General features: G+C 38.5%; 1 protein-coding gene across 11 annotated transcripts; it reads right to left on the minus strand.

The window, feature by feature from the left end:
- Positions 1 to 455: 455 nt before the first annotated feature.
- Positions 456 to 8,485, minus strand: LOC141016639 (heterogeneous nuclear ribonucleoprotein C). Of its 11 annotated transcripts, none has more exons than XM_073491129.1 (9): positions 8,361 to 8,485; positions 6,323 to 6,431; positions 3,946 to 4,214; positions 2,935 to 2,968; positions 2,651 to 2,698; positions 2,208 to 2,377; positions 1,713 to 1,826; positions 1,318 to 1,484; positions 456 to 1,093 (listed from the first exon to the last, which is right to left on the minus strand). In XM_073491129.1, the coding sequence occupies exons 2-9, from the start codon at positions 6,325 to 6,327 to the stop codon at positions 959 to 961; spliced, it is 942 nt and encodes a 313-aa protein (XP_073347230.1). In that variant the 5' UTR covers positions 6,328 to 6,431; positions 8,361 to 8,485; the 3' UTR covers positions 456 to 958. The 11 variants fall into 11 exon arrangements, with proteins under 11 accessions (XP_073347230.1, XP_073347229.1, XP_073347223.1 ...); XM_073491128.1 differs by having other exon boundaries at positions 2,651 to 2,701; XM_073491122.1 differs by having other exon boundaries at positions 2,896 to 2,968.
- Positions 8,486 to 15,747: the final 7,262 nt, after the last annotated feature.

Below are 15,747 nucleotides of genomic sequence, written 5' to 3' on the forward strand. Positions count from 1 at the left end.
TCAAATCAATTAGGGATTCCGGAGATTTGGATTTTGCTGTTTGGAGCCATTTTTATGGTTTTGGGTTGTTTATTAATGTTTTAAATCGTCCCTGTCTACTTCAGTTGTTAAGGAGAATGCTGCAACGCTGTTTTGCTGTGAAGCTCCAGAAATGTTTTGTTGACCTTGAAACTTCACTTTCCATCAGCATGGGGGTGAATATATGACTGAATTTCCATCTTTAGGTAAACTTCAATATTCTCATGGTTCTTGTGAAGGGGAGTAAATTCAGGGCAGGCAGTGACATTTGGCCAAAACAACAAAGACTGCTCTCACCAAGAACGACTCATTTCTCTTTGTTCGGTCATTTTATCCGGTCTCATTTCAACTACAAAATCCATGTCCCCCCCCCCCCCCCCCCCAGAAACCACTGGTGTAGTTTTTTGGAATAAACAAAACAAAACAAAACAGCGCTCTCCGTTTTAATATTTTATTGCAATTTAATCCTTTACAGTTAAACTGAAACTGAATAGTATAAAAAACTGACATTAACATACAGACACACAAGGTCAAACAAACTCACCGTTGAGGGAAACAAACACATTGAACCTAAAAACGGCCTTTTTGTAGCTGAATTTCCGTCCTCGCGTTAAGACATGTCCGTCGAGCTGTCGTCTCTGAGAACATTAACAGTCCATGTTTCTGCCATCTCCTGAAGACCAGTGAGGACGCAGTAAAAACACAAACCGAAAGCTACAGCTAATTATTCCCGTTACAGTGATACTGGACAACTGGCAAAAAAAATAAACCAAAAAAAAAAAGATAGACGGCTTTAGGGACAATGGAACAACAGAGTGTGTGCACCATGCTCGTGTGTGTGCACGTTTGCTTTTTGTATCTACAATATGAGTGTTAAAACAGGAGTCCGAGTTCCTACTGGAAGCTGTGTGTACGCCGCATGCGTCGGTGTGGTCCGTGTCTATGAGTCCTCTTCGCCGTTGACACTGTCGCCATCGTCGTCGCCTTCAACGTGCTCGCCTTCCTCCTCCTCCTCTTCCTCCTCTTCGTCCTCCCTCTCTTGACTCTTCACCTGCCGTTTGAAAAAGTTTGAGGTCTGTATGAGCGACGGGTGGTTTAGGGATGAAAGTGGATCAAGTTAAGACCATGTAGAAACAGCAGTGGGTCATGATATACTTTTTAATACTTTGAACATACAGCTGTCAGACACTTCACTATTGTTTGTCAAGTTTTACATGGAGACTCCAGATATCCGGGCTTGAGGTATTAAATCTGTTAGCGTAGAAGAAAATAACTGTGTAGTAAGCCTTTCAGTCTCACCTCTTCCTCCTCCAGCAGGTCTCCTTCCTCCTCTTCCTCATCGTCGTCTTCATCTGAGTCGTTCATATCCTGGCTCTCCCTGTCTCTCTTCAGCCCCTCGTCCTTCTTGTTGCTCGGGTGCGGAGGTGAGGTCACTTCTCCTGGCTCAGTTTTTATACTCTTAGCTTCTGCCAAACAGGAAGTCGTGTTTAGAAATCATTGTCCGGCATAATAAATGTTGGTTAATGGTTATAAACACTCAGACACTGTGGTTGTTTTGTTACCATATGGCTGTTATATCCATCTGATCTTTCTGCTCTGTAGGTTTTAGTTTATAACTGATCTAGTCTCACTTTCTTTGACAGATAAAAAACAACCAAAAACACTCCATTAAAACACACTGTATTCCCCCCTACCTGACTTCTTGCTGTGGTCCTTCTCCATGCGCTCCAGGCTATCCAGCAGGTCGTCCACTTTGCTTTTGATTTGGGTCAACTCCCTCTTGATGGTCTGCAGTTCATCCACTTTCACTGCAGGGAAAAGGGAGAGAGAACCAGAGTTAGAAAGATGTGGATGAGCAACTTGAGTGAAGTATTCACTGAGCTCAGCTAAGATAGTAACTGCTACTATGACTAATAATTCAGGACTGTGCCCAATGTTTATTTTTGACTTATCTATTGATATTTTTTCATTAATAATCTTTAAAATATCAGAAAATCATTAAAATATAATGCACAATATTAGCTTCAACATCATTTGCAATATTACTTTCCAATATAACTTTCAATACTACTTTTTCTGTTTTATTTTTGGTTTTGGCTACTACGACACTGATGTCATCATTTACTCAGCTAACAATTTCCAACAGGGATTGATAAAGCTTTAATCATGTAAGCAGCCGAGAGACTCACTTGTTCTGGACGAGGAAGTCCTCTGACTGCTCTTGGAAGAAGAGGAGAAGCTACTCTTGGTTCGCCGGCTGCTTCCTCCACTCAAGCTGACCCGCGGGCGCTTGGACGGGATCACGGCCCGTGACAAGGGGGGAGGGGGAGCAGGGACACGGGACGGGTACGAGTACATTCTGGGATCAAACAAAGAACAACATAAAACATCAAAATAAACAGACTCTGGACTGGATGCAGGTACCCCATGTGTCTTTGTAGCAGTGGTGGATATAGACAATTTATTAAATGAGGTAAACACTGGTGGAAACAAGTGTGACCTACTCTTACACACTGAAAAATAAATAATATTGAGGATTACTCTCCTTAACAAAACTTCCAGTGACTGCTGTAAAAAATGCGATTTGTCGGTTTCTTTCACACTGAGAGAAAAATGAAAACATTGTACCCACCTGTCGTAATAATCTCTCTGAAAGTCATAGTCGAGGTCAAATGAGGAACTGCTGTTCAGGAAGAAGAACAAGAAGAGTCCGCATGAGGTAACGAGAAGATGGATACTATCGATTGTTTTCAAAGTCAATGTTTAGAACATTGTTCAGGTCATGTTTAGATATTTTCCCTTGTTGTTGTGCTCACTTGTGATATTTAGGTATGTATAACAGCCCTATCTGTTCCTAAAGGTATGTTTATGAATGACCTGTACATGTCTCCAGCGGAGCGTTTGGTGGTTTTTGACCTGTGAGGTTTGGGTTCTCCAGCCAGGTTGATGTCTGAGAAAGAAAAAAAAAAAACATCACAGATCAACAACAGGACTTCAGATCCTTTAATGTTCACATCTTCTCAACAGTTTGGGGGAACAAATATTCAAAGAAAGTTTGTGTTTTTGTGCCAAAGTCCCTCATGACTGAAAAATGTGTTTTGCTTTGTGTTCTTTCTTCTGGATGTTTGAGTTTAACTGTGCAGAAAGTTTCATGTGCAGAGTCTGATAACAGCTTACAAAAGGTGTGATGTTGAAACTTAAAAACCTCCACTGCACAAAAATGACAATGAACTTTTCAGTGACGTCAGAAGACATCTTGTGTAAAGTGGATGACTGTTAAAAAAGTGGATGCGTTTTGAAAAATATTTACATGTTCATAGATTCTAGATATTTTTTCTTAATGACAACAACAAAGTAGATTTTATTTACACTGTTGGAAACAAGATATTCAGACACTGTATATTTTTTTTTATATATTTTGTCCAGCTTCAGGATCACAGTCAGTGGTTCCCAAACTAGGTCAGAAGGTAAATCTTGTTTCAGGACAGGAAGGCTTAAAATTATATTAAATCCATTTCTGTATGTATGTAAGTATGTTTACTTTCTGACATCCTCAAATGTCTATTTTTTGTCCACAACCAAAACATATTCAATTTACTCTCAAAGAGTAGTAAAGAAACCAGAAAATATCATATTTAAGAAGCTGGAGTCTTGCCGATTAATTTAATAGTTGATTGAGTAATTGTCGCAGCTACTGGTCTACTCTAACAATTAAACATTAAATAAATTGCTTGGTTTTAAGGGGTCACAAGCTGAAAACGGTTGGGAACCACTTGCTTAAAGAACAGCTTTACTAAAGATGCGTACATTTACACATTCATGAGAGCATCTGATGAAAAGACCTTAGTGAGAGGACTGTAATCAAAAACTGGCTTTGATGTAAATGAAACAAACAAAAAAAAAACATAATAAAAACTGAATTCTTACCAAGGACTTGTCCAACAATCATCCTCCCGTCCTCCCCGCCGACCGCAGCTCGGGCGTTCCTCTCATTGGCGTACTGGACGAAGGCGTAGCCCTTGTGGACGGAGCAGCCCACGATCTTGCCATATTTGGAGAAGATGGCCTCGACATCTCCCTTGGTGACCAGCAGGGTGTTGAGGTTGCCGATGAAGACCCTGGAGTTGAGGGAGCGTGGGTCCGTCTTGTTAGTGACGTTGCTGCTGGCCATCAGGCTGGAGGTGGTGGGTGAATGACTAGCAGGAAGACACACAGACACACGAGTCCCAGATTTAGTCAAAGAATTAGTACTGATCAGCTCCTGTTCCTGGGTCAAATACTAGAGAGTCCCCCAGATGTGGTAGACAAAAGCGGGGACGATCAGCAGGCCTTCCTGGGAAATTAAAAAGTTTAAATCAAAGCGCCGACAACAAAAACTGCCGCTATGACACCATTTACTCTGTTTGTATCAACAGGAGACATGTTTGCAGTGTGCCCTAATTTGATGCTTTGAAATTAATGAGGAATTTCCATGGAGATCTAATTTGCATAAAATCTCCAAGCTGCATGTTTTTATTCTCTCCTTATTAAAATGACCACCACCTCCCGTTCAGTCTAAAAATAATCATGAGGGATGGGGAAAAATTACATCTCATTTGGTACCACATGCTTGCACAAACCAAACAAATGAAGCTTAATACCCCTCCACATTTTAGGCCTGTAACATACCCAACACATACTGACCAGACAGTACATGTCAGATCAGAGTGCTGACACTGAAAAGATCCAAACACAAAATAAAGCATTTTAGTCGTCACCAAAAGAGAGGCACATTTGCGCATTAACTACAACCTGAGAGGTAATGGTAGCATTCAAACCATTAAATCAGAGTTATTAACATCATGTATATGATGCATTTGTTTTAAGTATACTAAGTTAAGAAAGGGGATGTTACACTGGAGTTTTCTTACCACACAGTACTATATTGCAGCATGTAAAACACAGTGAGATGTGTGTTCGGCCTTATTTAAAATGGGTTCTGGACTTTATATTTAAAGCACTTTGAAGAAGACAATTAAAGCTTGCTTAAAAAGCTGTATACGGGCAACATATAACCGTAGTTAGAATATGATGCCACAGAGGAGCCACTGTTTTAGTAATGGCCTGCTGAAGTGATGACATCCCTGTTAAATCCCGAAATATTACTAAATCGCCACCACCAGTATTTTCAAGATGATCCTTGCGTGTCTGAGGATGAAGAAACAAAAGACATTTATGAATTTCTGAGCTATATTTCCGCTGATGAAAAGTCAGACCTTTTCTAGACAAACCAATGCATTTTCAAGAAGTTCAAATGTGCCGTTTCCCCCAAAATTTCAAGACAGTACCATGTTTAAACACAGATAAATTCACTAACATGAATAGGGATGCCTAAAAGGTCAGGCTCAGCTGTAGCTAACATTTATTTTCTTACTTTAAAAGAAGAAAAAAGGGCCATTATGGTGCAATGTTATGCAATGAAAACCAACTGCAACAAAGCAGGAACGAAAGCAAGTATTGCACTGTTATATGTCATTTTGTACTGTTACCTGGTTACTGTATTGACCAGTTAAAAAAAAAAAAGCCAACAAAGACATTTTGTGGGGAGAAAACAACTGAGGTGGTTTTATACATCCATAGTGTTGAGAAATAAATTAACGCATTATAATTGTTTATCACTGAAATGTATAATTGTTGCATCTTCATGGAGGAGATTTTGCGGCATGGTTCAGCTAAATGTAACCATCCTTCACTTATACCCAGTGACAGAAACAGGACCTGTAGCCACTGGAAGGTTTTGACTTTGTATTAAGGGACTCATAAAAATTATATTTTCAATGTCATGTGCCATTAAATCTAATCTAGTGAGACCAAAGGTTTAAAAGGTGCGGGATAAAAGAAATTTCACACTATTTTAATGTTAATTGAATAAATCAGGGCTGGATGAGTTTGTATCTGGGGATTAGTCAGGTGAATATGACGGTGAAGCAGATAGAAACAAACGCTGTTCATTTAAAAAGGACTGTTAAACAGGTTTATGAATTATTGAGCTGTAATTCACCGTTAAAACCACCATACTATGGTCTATTCTTATATCACACTCTATAAATAGTATTTTCCCCTAGAATAAGGGCCTGTTTCCAAGTGTGACTCAATATCCAAAAAACAGGATGTGTTACTCTAACAGACACAAGGGGCGATGTGAGCACCCAGTGAAGCCCAGAGCTCTGTGTGTAAATTGGGAAAGTTGAACTCCGATACAGCAAACATGAAAACAGTAGTGGCATCAACAGTAACCCCCCCCTGGCTGACATTCATCACTCACTCCATAGCGTCTGTGTGCAGGGCTGTCGTCTGTCTGATGTTTGACACTGTGGGCTGGGATCAGTTTGGGCTGGTGTCTCGACCTTCACCTTCGCCCCTCGCGATTTATACTGAGGTGACAGAAAACAACACCTCAGTCAAGCTGAGCAGGGTTATGTTGTACCAAGTCTTACCTGGTTGGAGTGTGTGCAGGAGTCAGTGACGAGGAATGTACAAACAACTAATTACAACTAACTACTTCGGGACTGCAATCTGACCCTAATGCATGTTTATGTGCAGCATCTAACAGAAGCTATGAGAAGTGAGAGAATAAAGCACACACCCAAGGACCACATCTAAACCTGGGACTGAACAGTGACAAAACCATTACATTCATATCATTTATGGGCAGAAAAGGTGGGCCTCATTAGCTCACATAGGCTTGTGTTTGAGTGAAACATGGTCGTAGGAGTTAAGAAAGGAGTCTGTGCCATTTAAACAGTGATACTGAAGTCCTTTAAGAGAGCAGATCAACTTGAGCACAAGCCCGAGTGCAGAAATGAATGTGAAAAGTCCTTATTTTGTAAACATGAGCTGACAAGTCATGGGAACTTAGCAAAAGGTCTTTCATCCTGACAAATTTAACAAACAACCGTTGTGGCTCGACAGGTATGACCAGCTAAGCAAGGTTATTGAAGTCAATGGAGTTTCCCCAATCCATAAACCAGTGTAAACATGGGTTGTCCCATTTATTTAATACTCCTTAAACATTGAGTAATGTCTGCTTGGAGTGACATATTAACGGCTTAGGAAATACTAACTCCTACTATATAAATAAATCAAAACTATATGTAGGATGTAACAACAAGCCAGGTAGGAGGAATACTAGAGTTGAGTTTGAATTCTTCAAAATGGTGGGAGGTAGATGATGTAAATGGGCTTTTAGGGGGGAAAGATTTAACTTATTACTAGGATAAAAGCTAGTGTACAGAACTGTCACATGATCTTACAGGTCCACTCTTTTAGTGTACGTGCAATCCTCCAGTGATGTGTATTTTTCACTTTTGTTAATTGGCCTTTGTCTCTAATGAAAAGACTAAAATGGGGCTTATGGTTGAACGTGCAGCCTAGGAATGAACATGAAATCGTGAGTTGATTTTAAATACACATAAACAGCCATAATACTCTTTCAGATTGATAAACGTTTAATTAATAAATGTGTATTTGCAACACGTTATGCAACAACACTGGCAGTCCAAAGCTCCCAAAATCAGAAAAATCACTCTTCATCAGGGGAAGGAGAAAAAACAAAAACAGAGGAAAAATCTACTCCACAAAAAAAAGGGGGAAAAAAGCAAACAGACTGAGCAGTATGAGCCAGAAAAGCAAAGTCTGGGTATCAAAAATTACCTAAACCATCCACAAAACACACCCGCCTGGAACACCGACAGCGCCACCGCCAGGCTTCAGTGTGAAACACAGGCCCTGCGCTAGCCTCGGCGGCTCAAAGCCGGCCAGCATGGCTAATGCTAGCCAACCACCAATTAAAAAGCACAAAAAATACACTGCAAATCAGACCAGTTCCTCTGCTTGCAAAAACCAAAACCTGCAAAATTCTGACAGATCTGTCGTCGATAATCTGTAATCAATAATGGATCAGGGCGAAGCAGCGACTACAAAACCAAAAGAGCCTCTGACGCCGTTAGCTAGCGCTAACTTAGCTGGTGGGCTGGCTGAGAAGCGTGCCAAAAACAGATCAGTCCCGTCAAGGAAAAGTCTTCACAATAAAGGCTACAAAAACAAAGCTACACCAACTTGCAAAAAAGGGGGATGAAGCAGTAGCTAAGATGCATCCACAGCGTCGTGTTTCTAAAAACCACAACCAGCGTTCGTGTTTTTGAGGGGGATGTGCGTCTCCAAGTTAGCTAAGCTAGCTACATCGCTAGCCAGCACATTACGTTCTGTCCACTCGCAAAATAGAAAAAGCATCGTGGAAAAAAATCCAAAAACAAAAGAAAAAGGAAGGAAAAATGAAAAATGTCTGGGAACAAAATACTCACCACGACCTTTACGAGTAAAATGTCTTGCTTTCGGTAAAATCTGTCAAATTGTTACTTAGGTCGTCCCTTTTGAGCACAAGCGATTCGCCCCCTTAAGCAGCGAGCTAGCTTTCTTCTAGCCACTGAGCTAACGTAACGAGATGGCGCAGTACTGGACAGAGGCGCTGGTTTTATATCACAGAGCAGCCTGGGGGAGCGGGGTCGGGAGCTAAGGTATCACATAAGGAACGGTACCGACTCCGGTGTGACCTGTGGATTAAAGCGTACTCACTTGTTGTCTTTGAAAAGCAGTCCGTCCTCCAACCTACTTTAAATTTGCAATATTTTTTGCTTAAATTTGTCTTAAATTTTACTGGCAAACGTGGTGAGTAACTCTTAATCAAACGGCTATAAACTCATAAATCCTGCCAATCTGAAATCACAAACTTTTTCCTTTCATTGTTTTAGTGTTCCTGGCAGGAAACAATGAATGACTGCCATTATTGTCACCTGTATTTCTCTTTAAACATATAAAGGCAGTAAAAAACTGGTGCTACTTGGATTTTATTATCATGACGCAAACTTAAAAGAGATTCGTGCCAAAAAACAAACAGATTTATTTACCATTTATTTATTTTTATTTATTTAATGTGCAATTTTTTTGTTATTGGTGCACTTCCTCTCTTGCTGTTGAGAAAATGTACACACCAAACTGACTTTAAAAAATTAAAAAATGCTGTTATACCCTGCAAGTAATTGGCAATCAGTCTAATATGAGTCACATTTGAAGCTGTGATTAATTATAACCAGATTATTATCTATAGATAACAGTGCTGTACCAATGGATCATTTTTGTCCCATGTATTTTCAATAAAAGAAAAGAAAATATTTGTATCCACATAATATTTATAAATCATTTGGTATTTACGTAAATATACTTTTGGAAAGAGGGAACACAAAGCAGCAGATCACTGCAGTAGTACCACAGCCAGCCAGGAGGTGGCACTGCTGTCATCAAAATGAATGAATGTTGACAGTGAACAAGATATTTTGACAAATTCTTTATTTAACAAAACAAGAGCTGAACTGTTCAGTGAGTGGTTTTATAATCTAATGACAATTCCCTATGCAAACTCTCCCACATACAGTAATTAAAATCAATATGAATGATTAGGACTCACTCATATTATTAGGCTGATAGGGACAATGTGTGATTTTGGTTAGACTACAGCAAATTAAATTGCCTCAGTTTTATTCATATAGCCCAAAACCCACAATCACATTACCTCAGTGGACTTGTACAGTGAACATCCTCTGCCCCCTCGATTCCAGTGAGGAAAAACTAGCCATATTGAAAAAAAAACAAAAACAAAAACTTTCAACAGGGGAAAAACAAGATGGAGGAAACCTCAGGAAGAGCAACAAAGGAGGGATCCCTCTCCCAGGACGGACAGAAACGCAATAGAGATACTGGAGAGTTTTACTACTACCCCAACAGACTTCAAAAAAACTAGTCAAATGAAACAACTCTGGAGAGGAACATTACTGTTGAACTGCTTTAAATGTCTAAAAAAGCTGGGAACCACTGTACAACAGGATGTGGTAGGCCTCCAGCAGATGAACTTAATGTCCTGTTTCTGCTTCCTCATCTGGAATCACGGAAAAGACCTTAGATAGATGCAAAGATTCAAAAGAATAAAGTTTAGCAACTCTCTATAAGATATAATCTATAATATTTTTCCTTGGCTGGACCTCTTGTCAGAACTGCTTCACTCTCTAGCCGGAGCTGTGAAGGTCAGACAGCTTACATCTTTATCATTTTTGGCACATTGAGTTTGTGGACCTTACATAATCCTCTCCATAGCTCTGTCTAATTTCAGCCTGATCAGCCAGTATTACTGACATCCCCTGCGAGGGTGTGCAGGACCTTTGAATATCTGCTCTGGTAATACAAAAACCATAGGCTCACCCAGGTGCATCATGGCCCTACACCTATCCTTTTACCTTACCTATCTAACCTTGGCTGCCCACAGTGTTACCCAAATTTTCAAACAGAACAAAACATTAACTAGACAAAACCAAACATGCTAAACAAGGAAACAATTAAACTAAACAAATAACTAGCAAAAGAAGATGTTACCAAGCACTAATCTTACTAAAGCAAACATCTAGAATAATCAAACAAAAAAATAAAAGTTGTCAACTAACAACAAACAAACAGCTCCAACAACTGACATTAGACAAACATAATAAAAACATGACAAAAGTATGGCTCTACTAATCAGGATTTAAAAGAGAATAAACAATAAATAAAAATCCACCTAAATAAAAAGCAACAAGAATAAGAAAAAGTCAATAAATAGACATTGCTTTTAAAGTATGTGCAAATGTTGGTATGACTCATTCAAAGCTCTTTTTATATTGTTTTGTCCGACACCTTGGGACGATAGACCTCCATCCAGAGGGAAGAAGCTAAAATTTACTACGCAAAGGTTGGGAGTCATCATTTAAAATCGAGCTGGCGATCTGCTGTAACCGGTGTACAGGGACCAGGGCCGCCAACAGGGGGGGATACCAGGTCAGTTTACTCAGGCCCTGAGTCACGAGAGGGCATGAAAGGCCCCTCTGATCCTCCAGATAACATGCTGAGGGTGCTTTCGGAAAGTATCTAGCCCTTGGCACGAGCAACACTATCGGCAGCCCTGAAGTTTTGTTTCTTATTTATATTGTTCTTTCTGCTTTTTATTAACTTATTTTTTACTTATTTATTATTACTGTTTTAATTGATGCTCTCTATTTTTGCTATACCTTTTGCTGCTGTAATAAAGCAAATTTCATTGTTGTGGGACTAATAAAGGATTATCTTATCTTATCTTATCTTATCTTATCCTATCTTATCAGTCTACAGAGGTGGGTAAATTGGCTGAGGTATACAGTAATGCTGTCATTAATTATGTTATTAACTACATTATTTTGCCTCCTGACTCTTTAAAATGAAGCAATATCTGTTTACGACCTCTTATCACATGTTCTTTGAGATGAAGTTCCCTGCACATACATTATTTGACAGGTTTTCAGAGGTCTGGAGAAGTTAAAGTGTTCTGTATTTCACAATAAAACCGCCAAGGTTTGAAAAATAAAATACAGAGATCATTTGTGTATCAAAAAGATGTAGTTTTTCTTCTAATTTTCTAGTTGTCATATTATGAACCCTGAGATTTACTGTCAGAATCGAGAAAAATTCATATTGGATGCAAACAGGCTTCATATTAAAAAAACACTGGATGGAGCTCATGTAAAATGTGGGACTCATTTTACTGTACAAGCTGGTCTCATTTGCACCGTGTCATTTCCAGTAACACATTTGGAGTTCATTTGATTGAATGAGATGGGATACAAAAACCTCGAATCACCCCTCTGTTAAATACTGTTAGACATTTCAACATGAAAAACACAGGTGTGAATAATGAAAATGAAGGACGGCTGCTGCAGTTTCAGGGTCCTGGTGTCGAGCATGTCCCTGTCACACTGACACTTGAATAAAACAGAGTCATTTCTAATGTTATTAGTCACACCGGCTCTTTTCCTGCTATGACAAGTCAGAATGTGGGCTGTGAAAAAGATCTATTAATATTTCTCAATGGCTTTATCGCACCTGAAGAAGAGAGGCAGAAAGAGAGAGGATGGCAAGCAAAAGAGACCAAAACCAGCTGTTTTCTGTATCTCGTTAGTCGATGAAACCCCTACAATGTTCCAATTTTTCATGGAGAATATGTTCTTTTGTGAATTGTTTTCACCCATCTGGTTTTGCTTTGAGCAGCCGTCCCAGAGGACTTGTTTACAGCTCTGTGCATCATCTCGGGAATCAGAAATATAACTCCGACTTGAAGTCTCACCGTGTAATCAGATACACTGATAAAAGGCTTCTCTGCTCGTTCGCCTCCTTCGTGTATTCATGTCAGTCTTAACGGTGCGAAGATACGTCCAGATGTTTGACAGGCTGTCATGAAGTATGTCCAAGTTTTGATGTGATTGGTGTAAATGTGGGAGGAACAGGGAGTTCACCCTCTGAGCGAGAGGAGGTTAATATTTAGCATTAATGTTCACCTAAGCATACATATATTTATTAATATATGTGTTATTATGATGGTTATAGAGATGGAATAGGACACTGGCAAGACAAAAAACAGAATATGGTCAGATAAAGGTCGATACTGTGTAGAGGGTTACCACTGGAAAAGGAAAAACCATAACGTGCAGTAGAAGTAGTACTAAAGACACTCTTAAGTTATTAACAGTGATGGAATGTAACTAAATACATTTACTCAAGTACTGTATTTAAGAACAAACTCCAGGTACTTGGAGGGTACTTGAATATTTTTATTTCATGCAACTTTATACTTCCACTCCACTACATCTCAGGGGCAAATACTGTAATTTTCCCTCCACTACATTTATCTGACAGCTTTAGTTACTAGTTACTTCTCAGATTACATTTTTTTTAATGTGGTGATTTTGAATGTTTCTGATAAACTGAAGGATAAACTGTTGATAAAACTCACAAGCTTCTTAAGCTTATAAAACATATGATGATCTTGTAGAATATAATATAGTTTAAACTTCCAAACAATATATAAATTAGTTAAATGCAACATACACATTAATGCAGCACTGATTTTAATCCACAAACATCAGATATAACAATGAAACACTGACCGGCCATGATGGCATGTTAAAGTTTTATTTTGTTAAAATTGAAAGTCAACCATAAAATAGTACTTGAGTAAAAGTCTTAAAGTATCTGATATTAAAATGTACTTTAGTATCAAAAATACAAGAAACAGTAAATTATACATATATTTACTTGTATATATACACTGTATACTATGTGTTGACCGTTTTTTGTGTGTTTTTTTAATCTGATTGTTGATCAAATAAAATAATTTAGGCAAACTGCAAAGTAACAAGTAACTAAAGTTATCAAATCAATGTCGTGAAGTAAAAAGTACAATATTTGCCTCCAAAATGAGGTGGAGTGGAAGTACAAAGCAGCAGAAATGGAAATCTTAAGTACTCAAGTACTTAGGTACAGTAGTTGAGTAAATGTACTTAGTATCATTCCATCACTGTATGCATATATTATTTATGCATAATCCAACTTTCTTCAATCTTCCACTTGTATTTTTAATACTTAAGTAAATGTATTGCTATAAAGTAACTTTTGATACTTAAGTACAATATCAGATACTTTTACTCTATGCTATGGGTGACTTTCACTTTTTCCAAAGTAATATTTTAATACTACATCTTTACTGTTTCTCAAGTATGACTTTCATAACACTGATATAATGACAACAGCAGAAGGAACTCCCAAAAATATTAGTGGAATATTATTAGAAAATGTTAAAGCACAAGTGATGCACTGTATTTAAGTTACTTGAATATTTCCATTTTTTCTGTTACTTTATACTTCCACTACATTTTAGAGGCAAACGCTACATTTATTTAATACATTTAGTTACTAGTTACTTTTCAGATTACATGCAGCCTCAGAGCCAAATAAGTGCATGTTTAAATAAACTTATTTTATTGTCAATCAGATAAAAAACACTGATTCTGATAATCAGAAAAATGCTGAATATCGGATCCATCAGTTAATCAGTATACAGTATAAACATACTCCATGCAAATATATGTACATACAGTATAATTCACTTTTACTTGTGTTTTTGATACTTAAGTACATTTAACATCAGACATTGTTCATACTTTTACTCAAATACTGTTTTTATGAGTGACTTTCACTTTAACTAAACTAATTTTTAACACAGCATCTTTACTTTTACTCAAATATGACTTTTGAGTGCTTTTTACAACATTGGTGACAAAACCAAAAACTAATGATAAGGTCACCATGATGGAGTCCTTAAAGCAGATTTGAGTGTAAATTTGAGGAAATTTACTTGCTGTACTCTAGTTGAGTATTTCCATTTTCTGCTACTTCATACTTCCACTACATTTTGGAGGAAAATATGAAACTTTTTCGTCCACTAAATTTATGTGTTAACTGTATTACTAGTTACTTTGAGGATTACATGCTGCATCACAGCCAAAGTAGATCGATACTTAAATACATTTATTGCCAGAAAATTACTTTTTATACTTTAAATACATTTAATATCAGATACTTTAAGACTTTTACTCACATAGGTAGCTATATGTGTGGGCGACTTTCACTTTCACCAGAGTAATTTTTAAAACAGTATCTTTACTTTTACCCAAATATGACTTCTGGGTGCTTTTTACAACATTGGTGATAAAACCAAAAACTAGTGATAAGGTCACCATGATGGAGTCCTTAAAGCAGATATGAAAACATATTTCTGCATATTTGTAGTCCAGTAATGAAAACGTATATAAAAAAACTTCCGATCAGCACAAACACTTACATTACGCGACTTTAATCAGCTGCATCCTCCTCCCTGGATGAAGACAACAAAAAAAGTTCGCCTTAGCGTGCGTGCGTGCATGTGCGCGCGCAGCAAAGCAGAGGCAGACAGAGCGCGCGGCAGTGACAGCGGGGCAGCAGCACAGTCCGCGTGCATCCAGCGCGAGGCGAAGACCCACCAGCGAGCTGTGAGGATGAAGAGGACACAAAGCGGTAAGAAGAAGCGCTCACTGCGCCTTTAACGTGTTTCAATGTCCAAAACGTGTCAACTTGTAGAAACTGTGCTGTCATGGCGACTTAAGAAGGCGTCAGCGCGTGTTATGTTGTGTTTTAAGGGTGTTTTAGTCTCAAATTCAGCCAAAATATCGTCTTTTTTCTTTTGATAATGAGCGCAAAAGGAAAAATGATTGAGAAAGTGTACAAGGATGTTAAATGTTAACAGCTGTCTGTAAGCATTTAAAGTGACTCCAGCTGAGACATGAAACCATTGTTTGCTGGATGCAGGATGTGCAGGAATTCTTTACAACCCACTAACTTGTCAAGAAATTTTGATAAATGAGGAAAAATCTCCTGAGATAGAAGAGAAAAAGTTTTGGACAAACCTCCACATTGTTATAATCAGGTCTAATTTTACCTCCTGGATTGCACAAGAACTTGTTTTGATTGTGCAACAAGGATTTGAGGAAGGCAATTAATAGATATGCTGCTCTATACTGTAGTAAAGTCTTCCCCTGTGATATTTCCCCCCTCTTATTACTTATGGGACTCTTCCTTTCCACTCCTTTGCAGTCTGCTGATTTATGTAATGTAGCTGGAATGAAAAGTGCTGCGCAGGGGGTGGAAATCTGGCTTTCTGAAAGTCAAACAGATGAGGAGGCTTGTTTTAATCATTAGTCTCAGGGTATCACTGGCATGGAGTTTAGCTGGGGAATCATGGTTTATTCTCGCAGGCCTCGGCCG

This window comes from Pagrus major, chromosome 21, assembly GCF_040436345.1.
Source record: "Pagrus major chromosome 21, Pma_NU_1.0".
Classification (NCBI taxonomy): Eukaryota; Metazoa; Chordata; class Actinopteri; order Spariformes; family Sparidae; genus Pagrus; species Pagrus major.

What these genes read in the sequence shown, in the direction of transcription:
- LOC141016639 (XM_073491119.1), bottom strand. An exon ending in GACTTCCTCGTCCAGAACAA is followed by an intron (nt 1,827 to 2,207) that starts GTGAGTCTCTCG and finishes TTTTCCCTGCAG; the next exon opens with TGAAAGTGGATGAACTGCAG. An exon ending in ACCTGCTGGAGGAGGAAGAG is followed by an intron (nt 1,094 to 1,317) that starts GTGAGACTGAAA and finishes TCGCTCATACAG; the next exon opens with ACCTCAAACTTTTTCAAACG.